At 38.8% G+C, this 16,434-nt stretch overlaps 1 protein-coding gene across 13 annotated transcripts in view; it reads left to right on the forward strand.

Moving 5' to 3' along the window:
- Positions 1-16,434, forward strand: part of KHDRBS2 (KH RNA binding domain containing, signal transduction associated 2) — a 359,384-nt gene that overhangs the window by 142,904 nt on the left and 200,046 nt on the right. For all 13 annotated transcript variants that reach the window (XR_008429897.1, XR_008429895.1, XR_008429898.1 and 10 more), the window contains exon 4: positions 11,852-11,998. Coding sequence is in view for 4 of the 13 variants with exons in the window: in XM_053938158.1 (XP_053794133.1) it covers positions 11,852-11,998 (147 nt within the window). In the remaining 9 variants the exon portion in view is untranslated. The remainder of the gene's footprint in view (positions 1-11,851; positions 11,999-16,434) is intronic.

Raw genomic sequence — 16,434 nt, forward strand, 5'->3', positions numbered from 1 at the left:
CAAGGGACAGCCTTAAGGAAATCATTATTGACAATCAGCCAGGAAAATGAACTTTATAATACAGTTTATCAGACAGGTCTTTAAACTGCTGGAAGCCAAACCACCCCCATTACCCTGCTTAGGCCAATATGGCAATCAGGGAGAAGTCACTTCCCTTATATCCTGTATTTAGGGAAGTACATTTTCTGTATCACAGGTTCCACTTTACTCTGTGTTTCAGAGTACAAAACATTAACATGCAATCTTGCACAATGGTGGAGACTTGTTAGAAAAAGCAAGGAGGAGTTAAATGGGATCATCAGTTTGAGCTTGCAGGGGCCTCCCAGTTGGATTTGAAAGGGTTCATCAGAGACACAACAACATTATCCTTCAGAAAGTCCCTGTGCATGGAAGGAGAGGAGGAGGCTGCCACCGCAGGAGGTGAAGAGGTGAAGGCAGCTGGCAGTTCTCCACACATCTTGCAGAAGGCATGATTCCTGAATTTGCAGCTGAAAGTGGCTGTAAATCGCTCTCCTCTGCACTCTTTCAGTTCTGATTATAATGAGCAATCAGAGTGGCTGAAGTGTTGCCTTGCTTTCTAGATGAAGCACCTGTAATACTGTTTTGAGCTCATTTGAATGCTAATTAGTAATAGGATCTCTAACATCAGAAGTGGGTTCCATATTTGACACATAACTGCCTTAAGCATACATGTTTGTGTAATAGGTGATAAAAGGTACATCAGCAAGCAATTGCAGCTGTCATAGAACAAAAACATAATATATCTGTGTGTTGGGGATTTTTCTCTAGGTATGCAACACATCATGCCCCACGTTCATGGGTTCACAGTTCCAAATGAGACAGGAAAACGTGACAATGTGCTCAGTCTGCAACTCCTGAAAGCTGCAGGTTGAAAAGTTTGGGTAAGAACATAAGAGCCAGTGAAAATTGAAAGGCTTTCCAAGAATTAATTGTTTAAGGACATCCTGAACTACAGGAACATCAAGATTGCCAAGACTTTGGTGTTTAACTTCTCATATGAAAATATTTCCATATTCGTAATAATTCTTTTCATCTTGATCTGTTTTGTTTCTAAACTTTTTTAAATTGGACGAATTTTTTTTTTAATTAGACCAAAATGGTCTAGTAGAGGCTTTGCAGTTTCATTTATCTTCCTTTCTTAAAAATTGCCTTATAGAAAATACTCTAATTGATGTGATACACTGAGCAAATTCTTTCTGAAGACCTGAAAGTAATGCTTTCAAAATCTTTCTCCTGAAATAACATTTTCTAGACTCTGTGCACACAAAAAGAGGTGGTCTTTATCTCTGGAGAATTTTTATTACTATTCAACTCATTTTCTGGATCACTTATGAATAGTTGAAAAGAACACGTTCCCAAATGGTTCTTGTGGGATTCATCTAGCAACTTCTCTAAAATGAACACCTATTTCCTGACTGCCATAATGTGTAACTGATGAGCTCTCCAACTGCTACCTCATTAAGGAAAAGGGCAGCAGCTCCTCTTGTATTCAATAGGAGTGTATTGGGAACATCTGTCTTAGTTAGTCCCTGGTTACTTTAGGAATCCCAGAGAAGCTTAAGCCTGAAAGACTTATCAAATCTCCTTCACCCTCATGTGGCACTGCTGCCCAGACACTTCAGTCTGAGGGGTATTACTGTGGACAATTCTGGCATCTGTGGATTTCAGGGAGAGGAAGCAACTGAACACGAAATTAGATGGCTACAATTTGGTATTTAGGATCAAAATCATGCCTAAATCCTGGGTGTTTAAGTTCTTCTGCAGCTATAAGCTAAGTGAGTAAGATTGGGAAAGCTTGGAGGTCTTTTTATGTAGGCATCTGCAGTAGCAATTAGGCTTTGAAGTAAAACCTACATTCATCAGTGGATCTGTTCTCTAGGCCTGTATTTGGAAAGGATCCTTCATCAAGTGAGTGGTTAACCAAGTATTTACTTTCAAGTGTGTACTTGGAGCCTTCATCATGAAATTTGGCTTAAATATAAATAAATTAATTGCCAAAGACGAGCTTCAGGCTTCTTTATAGTCAAAGTTAAGTGTACACATTAGACCTCTTCTGATGGATTGTTTCAAAATACAAGTCTTTTGTTCTTCTTATGCATAAAATAGCTTAGACGTGGATTTTTTCCCTCCAGAATTTTCTCCATGGTAGAAATACTCTTTCTACTATTTCCTTCGGGTGACCAAACCCAAAGTCTTTAAAGTATTTGACTACAACTGGAATTTACTTTTATTTCAGTTCAATAGTTTGTAGCAAAAAAATTCATTCAGAGCCTGGAGAACTACAAAATGTATTTTTTCGTACAAGTCCCTATTAAAAACAGAATATCCCTTGCAAGTCTTGTGATACAAGTGGTATTTATTCTTTGGAGGAAAAAAAATTGTTCTTATAGGACTAATACAATCATAATAAAACTTAATGACAGAGAAGGAACAAAAAGGTGATACAGATATTTAATTTAAATTTTCCTGTTTGTACATTTTAAATAACCAATACTGGTTTTTATTAAGCACAGTTTTTGCAAACACTATATGCATAACAGATATAAAGATGAATGTTTCTTGATTAATAAGAATTTTTTGATAAATTATTGTCAGTTTATGGAATTCTTAGCATAAATACAGTTAACCTGCTTTTCATGATGACTGATAATTTGTCATCAGCTAGCTTACTGAATTACCTAAAACATTAGTAGAGTTTTCTAGTGTCTATAACATTTGTATCACTTCAAGGTGACTCTTCATGCTCTCTCTCTCTCTAAAAAAAAAAAAAAAAAAAAGGCAATAAAAATTTTATAAAACTGTTGGCTCCAAACATAATGAAATAGAGCTACATTGATGTAAGAGAACCAGTAAAATTATTACTGGAAAGTAAAAATTACACCAGAGGAAAAGAAGGTATATTTTCCTCCAACCAGTGTAAATGAAGTTATATCTGCTTTCCTCAAATGATGTTTCTCTTCTGCCAGAGACTTGTTGCTTTATTTTTGACACAGTAAGCTCTTAAAGCTCTTACAGTGTCAACAGCCTTTATTATATCTCTCTACTCTTCATTTTTTCAAATCACTAAATAGCTGTATTTATCCTTTTGAGTGCGGTGATTTGGCATTGGCTGTCAGCAGCCTGGGTGTAGTTAAGCAAAACCCTATATCATAGTGAGGAGCCCTTCCTAAAGGGATGGTGAAGTTTGGGAAATCAGTCTGTGCTCAGTAGTTTTGATCCTTTTGTGCAGAGACTCATCCTCAGCATAGCTGTAGCCATCACAGTTTACACTGTGGCAGAGCCCAAGCAATTGCTTATACCCTGAGCTGGGCACGTGTTTAACCTAACATTGGTGGAGCTAAGGAGTGCATTGAATGCAAAAGGCCTCATCCAGCTATATATTTAGGTTGAAAATTACACATGTGTAGCTGAAAAAAATATCTCTGTATCCCAAAAGTGCTTTTCAGAACTGGTCATCAGAGGCAATTAGTTCCTTATGTTGTCTTTTCACTGACACTGGTAGCCCTGTGTCCCAGGAAATGTGGTTGCCATCACCTGTTGCAGGTTGCAGGTTTTGTGCTAAAACCGTAGCACAGGGCTGGGACCTGCCAGCCTTTCTCTAGACTGTTCAGGGTCTGTCCCCAGCTCCCTTTGAGCTTGCTGACTTCTAGCAGCCTTTGTCTAATGAGTGATTTTTGCCTTCACTGCTTTATTTTTTCCCTAGGTTGGTACCATATCTGTAATTAATGATAGCAATAATAAATCATTATTCTTTGTGGAGGGTGCTGCTGTGGCCCTAGATTAAAAGTGATGCACAGGGGAGTACAGGGTTGGGGTGGAAGTGGAGGCATAGAAAGCAAAGGCATGGGATGATAAGGAAGACTCCTGGACTATAAGCAGGGACCAGGAATCAAGGTCAGCTGCAGGTCATTAAAGGGACACAACATTGGGATCTGGGTAAAATCACTTCACGAGTAACAAAGAGAGCAAAACTAAAAACATACACAGCAGGTGTAAAACTTACCATATCTAGTGAATTTGGATGGGAAATGGAGTTGCTAAAAAATGGAGAAAGAACAATGTATATAGCAACATAAAAATAACCCCCTGTGCTTCCTGGAGAGAGGAAGAAGAAATTATTGCTGTCAGTTTTATGTGTCTGTAGTGGATTGTGTTCATCTGGATGCCAGGCACCTACCAAAGCCTTTCTATCACTCTCCTCCACAATTGCAGAGGGGAGAGAAAATATAACAAAGGATTCATGGGTTGAGGTAAACACAGAGAGAGATCTCACCAAATACTGTGAAGGGCAAAACAGGCTAGAATTAGAGATATTAGTTGTTACTAACAAAATCAGAGCAGGATAATGAGAAGCAAAATAAGACCTAAAAACTACCTTTCTCCCCACTTCCCCCTCCTTACCAGATCTACCTCCTCTCCCCCAGTGGTGCAGGGAGACAGGGAATGAGGGTTACAGTCTGCTTAGTTAACCACCAATTATTTCTGCCGCTGGTCAGGAAGAGGAGTCCTTCCCCTGATCAAGCGTGGGGTCCCTCCCACAGGAGACGTGGGGTCCCTCCCTCCATGAGTTTTTCCAACATCAGTCAATCCCACAGGCAACAATTCTCTTCATAATGCTGCAGTGTGGGTCTCTGTTCGTGGGATGCAGTCCTTCAAGGACAGGCTGCTCCACTCTGGGTACCCACAGAGAAAAGTCCTGCAAGGAAACCCACTCAGGCTTGGGCTCCTCTCTCCACAGGTCCCTGCCAGGAGCCTGCTCCAGCACAGGCCTCCCATGGGGTCACAGCCTCATCCTAGGCATTCAACTGCTCCAGTGTGGAGCTCCACCAAGGGCTGCAGGTGTGTCTCTGCATCCCTGAGGCCCTCCATGGGCTGCAGGTGTCTCTGCATCCCTGAGGCCCTCCAAGGGCTGCAGGGGCACAGCTGCCTCACCATGGGCTGCACCAGGGGCTGCAGGGGAATCTCAGCTCTGGCACCTGGAGCATCTCCTGCCCCACCTGTGCTGACCTTGCAGTCTGCAGAGCTGTTCCTCTGACATTTTCTCACCCCACTGTTCTCTGGCCACAATTACATCTGAGACATAACTTTTTCTTTCTTCTCCTTAAATACGTTACCACAGGGGTGTTAGCACCATTTCTGATTGGCCCAACCATGGCCAGCAGCACATCTGTCTTGGAGCCATCTGGGATTGGCTCTGCCAGACACTGAGGAAGCTTCTGGCAGCTTCTCACAGAAGCCAGCCCTGTACCCCCCACTGCTACCAAAACCTGGCCATGCAAACCCAATGCAGTACCTTGCATCAAAGAACTCAGAGTACTGCAACTCACATCAGAGTTGTCCTCTCCACGCTGAAGCCATCAACCTTAGGATCCCCAGGGCAGTAGAAGGGTGAGTGTAAAACCAGGGAAAGAGTCAGACACTACAAAGCTGGTTTATGTGTAATTTTTACCTGCATGGAATTTGAGCTGTAATCATTACTATGGAACTAAACTTCTAATAAATCTTGGATTAAAGGGAAAAAAAAAAAAAAAGAAAATGCTTCTTTTAACATATGTTTTTGCCCACAGTAAAAGTGTAACATCTTGTTTGAAGTTCAAGCAAACTACATTGTAACTTGGTTGCAACAAATTGCTAATTAGCCTTTCATAAATAAAGCATGACATTTTCTACTCTCGTAAATTAAGGCAAAGTCTTCTTCCTGAATCTGAAGGTGTCTGGATTGCAGTGATCCTAGTTGTGATCATAAGTTTTAAGATGAACATAATCCTATGAAGCATCTTTAGGTATGTTAATCATGCATTTCTTGAGGATCTTTGATTTCTCACGTAAGCTTTGCAAACTTGAAATTCATTGATTGTGTTCAATAAACATCTTTGGCTTGGTTAATACAGGGAGCAATTTTTTAGTGCCTGGGTGGTTCTTACGTATGCTGTTTTAGATTCTGCTTAGATTTATACAAATGCAGAAACATAGTGAACTCTTAGTTTTCTGACAGGGAATTTAAGCATAGATCACCAGTTCTTGGTCACAGTGGTCACTGTCTGGTGCCTCAGTTTTGGTACATACCACTTTAGTGTGTTAATCTTTTTCCTAAACTTTATTTTCTTCAAAGAATTTATATTTTTTCTTCATTTAACCTTCATGTCAGCTGTTAGGGTTCTTTCCATAGTGGTTGTCTTATCATCACATTCTTCTGCTGATTAGTCTTTTTTTTTTTTCCTTTTCACCTCTCTAAACAAAAAGTTGATCTAGGTATGGTTTAGTACCTCCTAGCCATTAAAATTTTGTTGCATTTCATTTTGAAAAGCATCAGGAAATAAAGCACTGAAGGACCTGTTTGCCCAAGACAGTACTGTATGTACACAATTCTCTGCTCCATTTCACCAAAGTAACAATGAAAATTTTAATGATGGATCAAGTATAGGAATATAATTGTTGTCACCTGTATCTCCAGTAATTTTCTCTTACAGGCAATATTCTTTCTAATGCCTGCATTTCATAATGGGGTCTCTGTGGTTGACTGCAGGTGTTGTACACCCACTGTCTTTGCACTGCTATGTGAGTTCTCTTCAGGTACTCACCACCTCCATATTATTTCTTCTTATTTCTTCTTCTTCCTGGAGTGAGAATAACTGGTTTAAAAATAAGAGTCAAGGAATTGCTTAGGTCTTTTAGCTTCATTCTGTACTCTTTGTTTCTCCACTGCTGGGATCTTGGACCAGAAAGTTTTTTTTAACTCCAAACCCAGTACCCCCAGTAAATGAGTTCACTGTTACTTATAGTACAGTCAGTGTGGCAGACAACATTTTGATTTTTTTATTTACGTCCAGATTAATAGGTTTGCATTTGTCAAACTGCATGCTCATTAATTTTCTTCTGTAGCATTGCCCACTGATATTATGAATAATGCCTGTGTAGCAGCAGCCCTGTGATTATGGTCTTTGTCTAGTCTCTGCACTGTGCTTTTCTTTGTAAATTCTTGCAAGATATGAAATCCCTTGCAATTCTCGTCTTGTTCCTCAAGCACCCATTGTTTCTTTTCGTAGCTGTATTTGTTTCATTATAGGAAGTTCTTTGTATTGTATTGATTAAATTTATCTCTGAGATCTACACAATGCCTACTGCAAGTTTCTTTTCTATTATTCTTTGATATCCTGTTATTTCAGTATTATGAGGACACTTCTGATTCATCAATCTGGACTGTGTAACTGTTTTCTTTGCAAACTCCATTTCTTTCAACTTTATTCTAGTCTTTTTATTCAAGCATTTTGGTGAGGCTTCCAGACAGAAAGCAGTTCTCTGTCAACACATATCCTTTTAAAATGTTAAGGCTCCTCTCACATCCAGAGATAATTCATAATTTTCTTGGCCTTTATGTTCCTATCACTCACATACTTCATTTTTGCAGAGGTTGGTACTCCTAATATTTCCGCTGTAGAGTTTTATAACTCATTTTCCCTGCTTTAGCCAACTGGAAATTATAAAACACAGTAGATGTTTCAAAACACCTGTTACCCTTAGGAGGGAGTGGGTTATAGAGCCATGCATCATGTTGAGGGTGGATGGACTTCAGCACTGTGTGACAGACACTCTAAGAATGAGAGGAAGAGAGAATGAAGGGAATGAAGCCTGAAGTAAAGTGTATGAGGGGAGTTGGGTTCTGTCACTCTTGAGAAGTGAAGGGAATTGACATGCAGAATGAAGTAGAAGAGGATCAGGATGAGGGGAAGTTGTTTCTGGAGGGTGATACATGTTTTCTCTGCTGTGCTCAACTGACACTGAAGTAAAACATTGTCACCCTGAACTACGAACCATACTATGAACCTGAGAGTCAGTACCAAGAGCAATTGCCATCACTAACCCAGAAACCAAGGAATCTATTCCTTTCCTTTTATAAAGCAGAACTGATCAGGTCCCAGGTTTGTTGTTTTTCTACCCTAAGGTCCAGTGCCTGAGACTTAACTGCATTTTGATTCAGTGAATCCATCAGGCTTGCGATGCACATCACCATCTACTGTGATTCATTTTGCGTCTACATGGGTAAGCTTGAGCAGTTATCATTTCTGTGCTTAGGCTGTGAGGGAACAACTTGGCTGTTGGGTGGACACTGGCAAGGCTGTGCAATCTGAACAGGGTCTAGAAAACTGCTGGATATGTTGTAGGGAATTGTAGAATGTAAAAAGCTATGAGGATCTGCCAGAAGATACAGACAGCACCATGAGGAATACCTGAACCTCAGAGGTGATTAAGGCAGAGTTTTATGAGAAACAGCCAAAGTCCACAAGTAATTGCACTGGTGCAATAGAGGCTACTAGGGCCTTGGAAGGCCATTAGCACCCAGATAGCCTTGTAAAGAACACCTTGAAAAATAGATTTATGATGATCTCACTTATTCTGCCTTAATGTACCAGGTGCTTGAAAGTCTCATCGTCCATTTCAGTCCTTACCAGTCCTACATGGGGTGTTATTCATTAGTGTTTTCATTTGACTCAGAAGCACAGTTTAGGGGAGAGCCTCCTGATCATTCCCAATTCCCATTATTTAAAGTGAGCAGAGCTCACAGGGTTTTAACTGGATTCCTCTCCTATGAAACTAAATCAAGGTTGGGCTCCATAAAGGCTCTCTGGCTTCTATTGGGAGCTCAGTTATTGCAACCAGAGTACAACTAGTAGGAGGCAAAACCCACTGCTGTGCTACACAAGGGGCAGTACTGTCATCCTAAATAGAAGCAGTGTGAATACTGGGTCCAGGGCACTGATCATTCTGCTGTGCAGTTGGGATGTGCTGCTTGCTAATGAAGATCTGCAAAGGCGCTGTCCATCTTCCTGTGCTCCTGGGAGGGCCTGTTCTGTACTGCCCTTGGAAAGCTGTATTAGCTGCAGTAGGTATCACCTGCCATACCAGCAAGTGTCTCCTCAACAGTGTGAGTCATGTCTGTTGTTTGCTTGTTAGATGCCTGATACCTGACACAGGATTAAATATAAGGCTACATTCAGTCCCCAGATACTCAGTCATAGTCACTGGCTTTGGGAAGGAGAGCTTGGTGCAGTGCTCACACAGTCTGAGAGTTCCTACTCATCCATAGTTTTCCTTAAGTTTCTTTGTCTCTGTACATACACTTGTAATAAAAGGAGCATTATTGTGACATTTTACCCTCTGATGGGAAGACACACTGTGTGAAAATTCAGTGTTTAACCCCATGTGTTCCACAAGAAGAAACCTCATTAGGTATCCTCACAAGGAAAAGTGTAGTATCTCTGAAACCTCAGCCTGTGGTTTCCAACAGCTATAGGAGTAAGCTCCCAAGTAGTGACAGAAAGCATGTGCTGAACTAAAGAGGCAGGTTATCAAATTATGCCTTGTAAGAAAACCTGTGTTTGTTCAGGAACTAGAAGAGAAACCATTATCATAATTACCATTGTTACCACTGAAGAGGCAGTGGTAACATATTCCAGGTATGCATTATAAAATCATGTTGCTAATGTCTTAGCTGTCCAAAATCCTCATCAAAATAATGAGCCAAATATTATTCTTTTGCTTTTTCTACATCTGAAAAAAAAGGTCCAGTTTCTAAATTCTAAGTTTATTAGGTAGTCTTTTCCTGAAAGATAACTTTTGTGGCTTTCTGGCATTTATTGGTTTTTTTTGTTGTTTTTTTTCCCCTCAGAAACTTTAAAAAGATGCAGGGAAGAAACTTACAGCAATCACTAGGATGTATCTTTACAACTATTACAGCTTAATTCTACTGAAAACTCCATACCAAATTCTTCCAGAAGAAGTAATCAAATGTGTGATTTTTTTTTTTCCAGAAAATTGGAAACATCTCATGGTGGGCTTTTATATTATGCTATGGTTCTTACGGAAATTTCAATGAGATTTCAGTGATAAGCTAAAATGCCAAAGATCATTTAACTGTAAAAATAAAAATACTGAGGCAATTACATCTTATCTTAATTTTCTAGTTTCAGTTGCAAACAAATATGTCCATTTTCAAATTTAAAAATAAAATAATAGTTCACATTTATTGAGATTACGATTTTATCATAATCTGCAAAATGTTGAGTTAGCATGGAGACAGATCTTGGGTACTGGAGCTGCAGGATGTAGGTTTTGTATATTCTCTGGAAAATAAAAAAGTCCTTGAGGCTGGATTTTCTAACGTAGATAAAAAGAACTGAATACTTATTGTTAGGAGCATAGCATTCTGCAATTTTTTTTTGTAGCAAGCAGTGGTATAAATTAGTCAATGCTGAAATAAGTAAACTTAATGCAGAATTAAATAAGCTAAATCAGTAAGAATTTTAATCTTTTGTTACAGTTTTTATATCTTAACTAAATGTTCATAAACTATGATTTTAGTATATACTAAAAAGCTGTGACCTCTTCACCATTTTCAAGCAAATTTGTTTACTTCTTTTTTCTGTGATAATGTTTTCTGTATATACATATTTTCTTCTAAATTACATTTCTCAAAATATTTTTGAAGACTGAGAGTTCAACTCATCATTTCTTTAGCATTACTTATGGCTATCTTGTGTAGTAATGGACTACATTTTTCATTATGGTGTCATAGCCAGTACCACTAACATGATCACTATTCTATGTCTTTGATTTTTATGGAGCAGTAACTACTACAAATGTATTTTGCAATTTACATTTGCTATCTCAAAACTTTGTGTAAGAAAGTGGATTGACATTTCAGAACATTAACATGAAGTAGGATTATTATGCTTATTTTATAGCTAGAAAATTGGGACCCAACGACGGTTGAGCTATATCTAGGTGTGGTGATTCACCATCTGAGCTGTACACCATGTTGCATAGGTACCCTGAATTGAGACTGGGGCTGGAACTCAGACTCACTGAGTTCTGAGAGCAGCTCAGGGGCCCTTGGCATAAGAAGCACGCGAATCTGTCAGAGCAAGTCCACAGGAGGGCCATGAAGATGATCAGTGCTGGAGCCAATCTGCTATGAAGAGAATTTAGATTGCTCAGCCTGGAGAAGAGAAGGCTCAGGGTAAATTTATGGCACCTTTCAAGAACAGAAAGAGGGCAAGAAAGCTGGAGAGGGACTTTGTGAAAAGGCACGTAGTGAGGGGACAAGGGGTAGTGGCTTTAAACTGAATGAGAGTAGGGTTTAGGTTAAACATTAGGAAAAAGGTTCTTCACTATGAGTGTGGTGAGACACTGGAGCAGTTTGACCAGAGAAGTTGTAGATGCCCCATCCCTGGGATTGTTGAAGGCCAGGTTGGATGGGGCCCTGAGCAACCTGATTTAGTGGAAGGTGTCTGTTCATGGCAGGAGCACTGGAAGTGCATACTCTTTAGGTCTCTTCTCACCCAAATTATCCTGTGATTCTGTGTCTCAAGTAAAAGTCCTAGGGCATAATTTTCCTTGGTGGTACTAAAATATACAGGTTGCAGATATTTATTGAAGAACCTAAAGAGTTTACTAAACAATAGTGTTCCAAAATGGTTAAATGCATCTTTATTTTATGGGGTTTTTTGTTGTTAAGAGCTAAGATTCAGACAGATGAATGCAGCTTTTCCATTATGGATTTAATATGTCAGTACTTCCTTCTCGAGTATTTACCATCTTTTCACTCTGCTGATTAAAATCTGGTGTAGATGATAATTATGCTGGTTCTATCATTCAAACACTCAAAACTGATTTTTAAATCTTTAAGTGGCTTGAACTAGACTTTTATTTCTCAAAGAATTTAAAAGTTTGCTTATACTGTGTCCTTCTGTCATGTTGTCTGTGAATGCTAAATCACTGCAAAATTAGTAGATTTCCAGTTTTAAAAACCAAATCCACCCTTTCTTCATAGGAGGAAGAACTAAGGAAAAGTGGAGAAGCCAAATATGCACACTTGAGTGATGAGCTCCACGTATTAATTGAAGTGTTTGCTCCACCTGGGGAGGCGTATTCTCGTATGAGTCATGCCTTGGAAGAAATAAAAAAATTCCTGGTTCCTGTAAGTCACTTGTAACATTATTCTTGACAGGTTATGGTTTTGTTGCATTGAGTTTGTTCCTTTTTAAAGCTAAGGAAAAAAATCCCTTCATCCTGTTCTGTTGAACTTTTGTCTTTCATTTTTTTGTCCCAGGGAGATGCCAAACAGGCCATTAAGTGTCACAGTTGATGTCCTGATATATTTTCTAGGTATTTTATTATTTCCATTTGTCAATGTTTTTTGCTTTCCTTTCTTCTTTTCTGGAGGAACTGGTAGATTACTTTTGTTTTCTGATTGCAGACATTAGTCATTTGTATGACAGTACGCTTTCAAGATTTTTGAATATTTAAGTCTGTAAAAACATTTTAATACATGTAACACTTTACCTAAATATCTTACTAATGAAGTTAATGAATTTCTTGTGCCGCAAACAGCATGAGCAAAACATTCCTAAGACATTTCTGTTCACCTTATGACTCAGACCACAGTTTGGCAATCTTCCATCAGTTAGGAGGGTGCAGAAGTGTACTCAAAAGCGGTGAACTTTTTCATCTTGATTTATACTAAATATATCACTTTCTGAAATATTTACCTTCATGTCTATTGATTTTTCTCAAATTCTCTGAAAATTATTTTTTTCATATTTATAAGTGCATTCTATGCTATTTTCATACTTTAATTTATCTTGGAATTGGAGCATATGCATACTAAATACTAAGTGAAGTAGTACTAGAATTACATGAATTGTTTTCTGAGGTCTGTCCTGAGAGTTTTTAGTGCTCTAAAAATGTTCAGAACTTATATCCCTTAAAAAAATATGATGAGAGCTTGTTTCTATGTTTGATTGAAAAAATAAAGTGTATGTTCAGGTCTCTTTATAATAATGAAAGGATTCAAAGAGTGCCTTTTTTTAATGAGTAATAGGGAGCCAAGACAAGAGATGTTCAGGTGAGGCATATGAATACTTGCATGGCAGAATTTCAACACCTTTTTAGTGTGGGCTTCTTGACACGGGAACAGCGGAATACATTACAAATACGAAGTAAAATATTGAAGTAGACTATTTAAATGTTAAATTTTTAAGAGCAAATAAACTTTTTTTAAGAACATTAAGTAGCTTAAGATTGTTAAAAATAAATATCCAAATATTCTAGCATGGTGCAATGAAGATGGCACCTGGATTTTTAACACCCATCATGTGTTCTGTTCAGCCTGAGTGAATAAGGGAGAGAGACCAGTGTGTTTTCAGAGTAGTATTAAAATTTGTCATAATATTCAGCAACTGTGCAAGCATATATTTTGTGTGACACATTATTTATTTGTAAGGATTATATGTGTTTTCCAGCACAAGCATAATAACTACACTGGAGGAAATATGAAAACAGGTTCTTTGTTATGACATTTTGAACATGGTTGACAGTGGCAGTAATAGACCCTGTCATAGAAGGCTGCCCAATTTGTCAGTAATGATTTGCCCTTAGTGAACTTGAGTTAGCTATCACCAGTCACCTCCTCATTTTACATGTGTCTTTGCAAAGCTTCCAGGAGGATTTGTTTCCATGATCTTTCTGACCTGAGGTGAGGCTGGAAGAGTTGTAGTTTCCTGTGTCTTCCTTATTTCTCTTTTTTACGTAAGTGGGGGTTACTTTTTCCCTTTTCCAGTCAGTGGGAACTTCAGTGGACTGACATGACTTCTCACATCTGATGGTTAGTGGCTTAGCCACCTCCTCAGCCCGTTCCCTCAGAATGAGCAGATGAGCAGGTCCCATGGACTTGTGCACCTTCATGCTCCTTAGATACTCTCAAGCCTGCTTCTCTCTTATATTGGGCAATTCTTCATTCCCCCAGTCCCCACCTTTGCCTTCTGCAACCTGGGCGGTGTGGCTGGAGCACTTGTCCATGAAGACCAAGGCACAGAAGTTGTTGATGACCTCAGCCTTCTCCATGTCCTGGGCAGTCAGGTTTCCCATTTTGCTTCTGAGAGGGCCCACATTTTCCCTAGTCTTCCCTTTATCACTGATGTACTTTTCCTGTTGACCTGGCCAATTTTAATTCTGTCAGGACTTCTGTCAGCTTTCCTAACACAATCCCTGGCTTCTTGGAAAATTTCTGTATTCCTTCCAGGCTACCTGTTCTTGCATCCACCCTCTGTTGGCTTCCTTTCTGAGTTTGTCCAGGAGCTCCTCGTTCATCCATATAAGCCTTCTGTCATTTTTTCCTGACTTCTTTTTCATTGTGATGCTCATTCCTGAGCTTGGCAGAGGTGATCCTTGAACATTAACCAGCCTTTTTGTGCCCCTCTTCCCTCCAGGGAATCATAATCACTCCAAAGAAGTAAAAATTGTACTTTATGACTTATTTATTAGTTTTATCCCCTCTACTTTGTTTTAGATTTACAAAGCAATTATTAACTGACTGGCTGCAACATGTTTCAAGGGTTTTTCACTCAGAAAGATTGCACTAGATAATTTCCTTTTTGTTCCCTATTTGCAGCATCTCTTGAGTTTGTTTTATGATGTTTTGTTGTTTATAAGACTTAATTTATTGCAGCAATGAATATTGGGATTACATGACAAGGATAAAACAGTAGAATAGAACAGTTTTATTTATACCAAATCAAGGATGTAATAAACTATTCAAATGAGTTTTCACATTGCTTATGAATTTTCTGAAGATTACATGAAATATTGCCCTCAGAAATTACACTGATCATGTCAGTGAAATGGAATAATGTTTTTATACCTTCTTCAGAAGTTTTGATGAGAGTGAATTTTAAGATAAATGCCTAGAAAACATAATAAGAGAAAAGTAGATAAATGTAGATCAGGACTGAGAAAAAAATTTTGAACATTTATTAACTGAAGCAAAGTTTTCATGACAATTACTTTTGATTCGAATGTGATTACTTTTTTTTTTCCCATCAATCTTACTCAGTAACAGGTATCCATATTTTTAGTAGTGAAAATTTTGCCTCCAAGCCAGAGTTAGAAACCACTGTCTGTCCCACAAGTTAACATATTTCAAAGCTGCAGCTGGATCTCAGTTGGTAGATTGGGTTCCTTCCAGCAGGGGTTCCAGTGCATGACTGAATCCCTGTGTCTTTGCTGACACATTTCCTTTGCTGTCTGCAGCTTCCATTTTGCAAATGGCTTCAGGTCTGTGTGGGTGCTGCCAGCAGGACGTTGCTAACTGGTTGTTAAGATTTATTCTGTAGCTGACTGCTAGTTCTTTGGTAGGTTTTATGCAAAATTAAGTCTTTGTGGGGTGTCATGTCCAATTACTAGCTAGACACTGCGCTCCATTTGGGGTTGATGTTTACTTAGTATGAAAATTGGCATATAATTGAAATATGACAAATCAAAAGACCCATGATTAAGTAGGTAGGATTAATCTCAGAGTCTTGAAACACAACTGGCTGCTCCATTATTTTTCTGTCAACCTAGTAAAAGTGAAAACCAGAATGTGTTCTCCAGTCAAGGTTTTACATTAGCAATCACATTTGGAACTGATACTAACATATTGGAAATTATCCAATATTAGCTATGTGGAAAATACAAACAGTAGGAATGCCTAGGAGGAGATGTTTTGCAGATTCACCTTTGTGGCCAACACAGATTTGATAAAATCCATAGATATCTGACAGCCAAGTACTTCTGATCCTAAAGTGCCAGGGACCGAGGTGTATGTGAGGAACCTAAGGCTGGTGTTAGGTCTCAGTGCCTCAGAATGGGATGCAGGGTCAACAAACGAGAAGGGGAGACTGGGGAGCAGGGAGAGGGAGGGAGAGCCTAGAAGCTTTTCAAGCTTTAAAATCTGCTGATTTTTAAAGGTTCATGGCTATTAAATGCAGTCAAGTTTTTTCATTATGAATGAAATTCTACATCACTCCTGTTATATAGGACTGTATAATTTTGATTTATATCCAAACATGCAAATATATTTTCTGAACAAGCTCTTAATTTTGATACTGTAAGGAGCTATACTGTCCTTAGGAGTTCTGTGCTTTCTAACACATGCAAAATCATTTTTTCTGATTCACATTTTTATCCCTTTAAGCAAAGCATTTTTATTTGACATGGTTAGCATCCCTTGGGAGAATGAGAGAAGCAGATACTGATCATTCATTTTACGTGTGAGTGCTCTGTAATAGGGAGCTATTATGTAGAGGGCAGATTGCAGCTGCGGTGACATGACCACTTTAAAAAGATTGTTTACAACTGTGCGGTCAGATGATCAGGAATTGAACCAATTACCACTTTAAAAACTGCTGTCCAATATATTTGCATACATTATCCTAGTCACTTGTGACTGGTGATCATCTGCCTGTACAGTTTTCTGTGGGTGTTTATCAGATCAGATTCTATTATTAGAAATCACTGTGGTGAGGCAACAGGTGAATGCAGAGTTTTATGTTGTTTTAATTCAGGCTACAATGTCTTCCAGACTTCCTTGTAAGT

Source organism: Vidua chalybeata, chromosome 3 (genome assembly GCF_026979565.1).
Source record: "Vidua chalybeata isolate OUT-0048 chromosome 3, bVidCha1 merged haplotype, whole genome shotgun sequence".
Taxonomy (NCBI): Eukaryota; Metazoa; Chordata; class Aves; order Passeriformes; family Viduidae; genus Vidua; species Vidua chalybeata.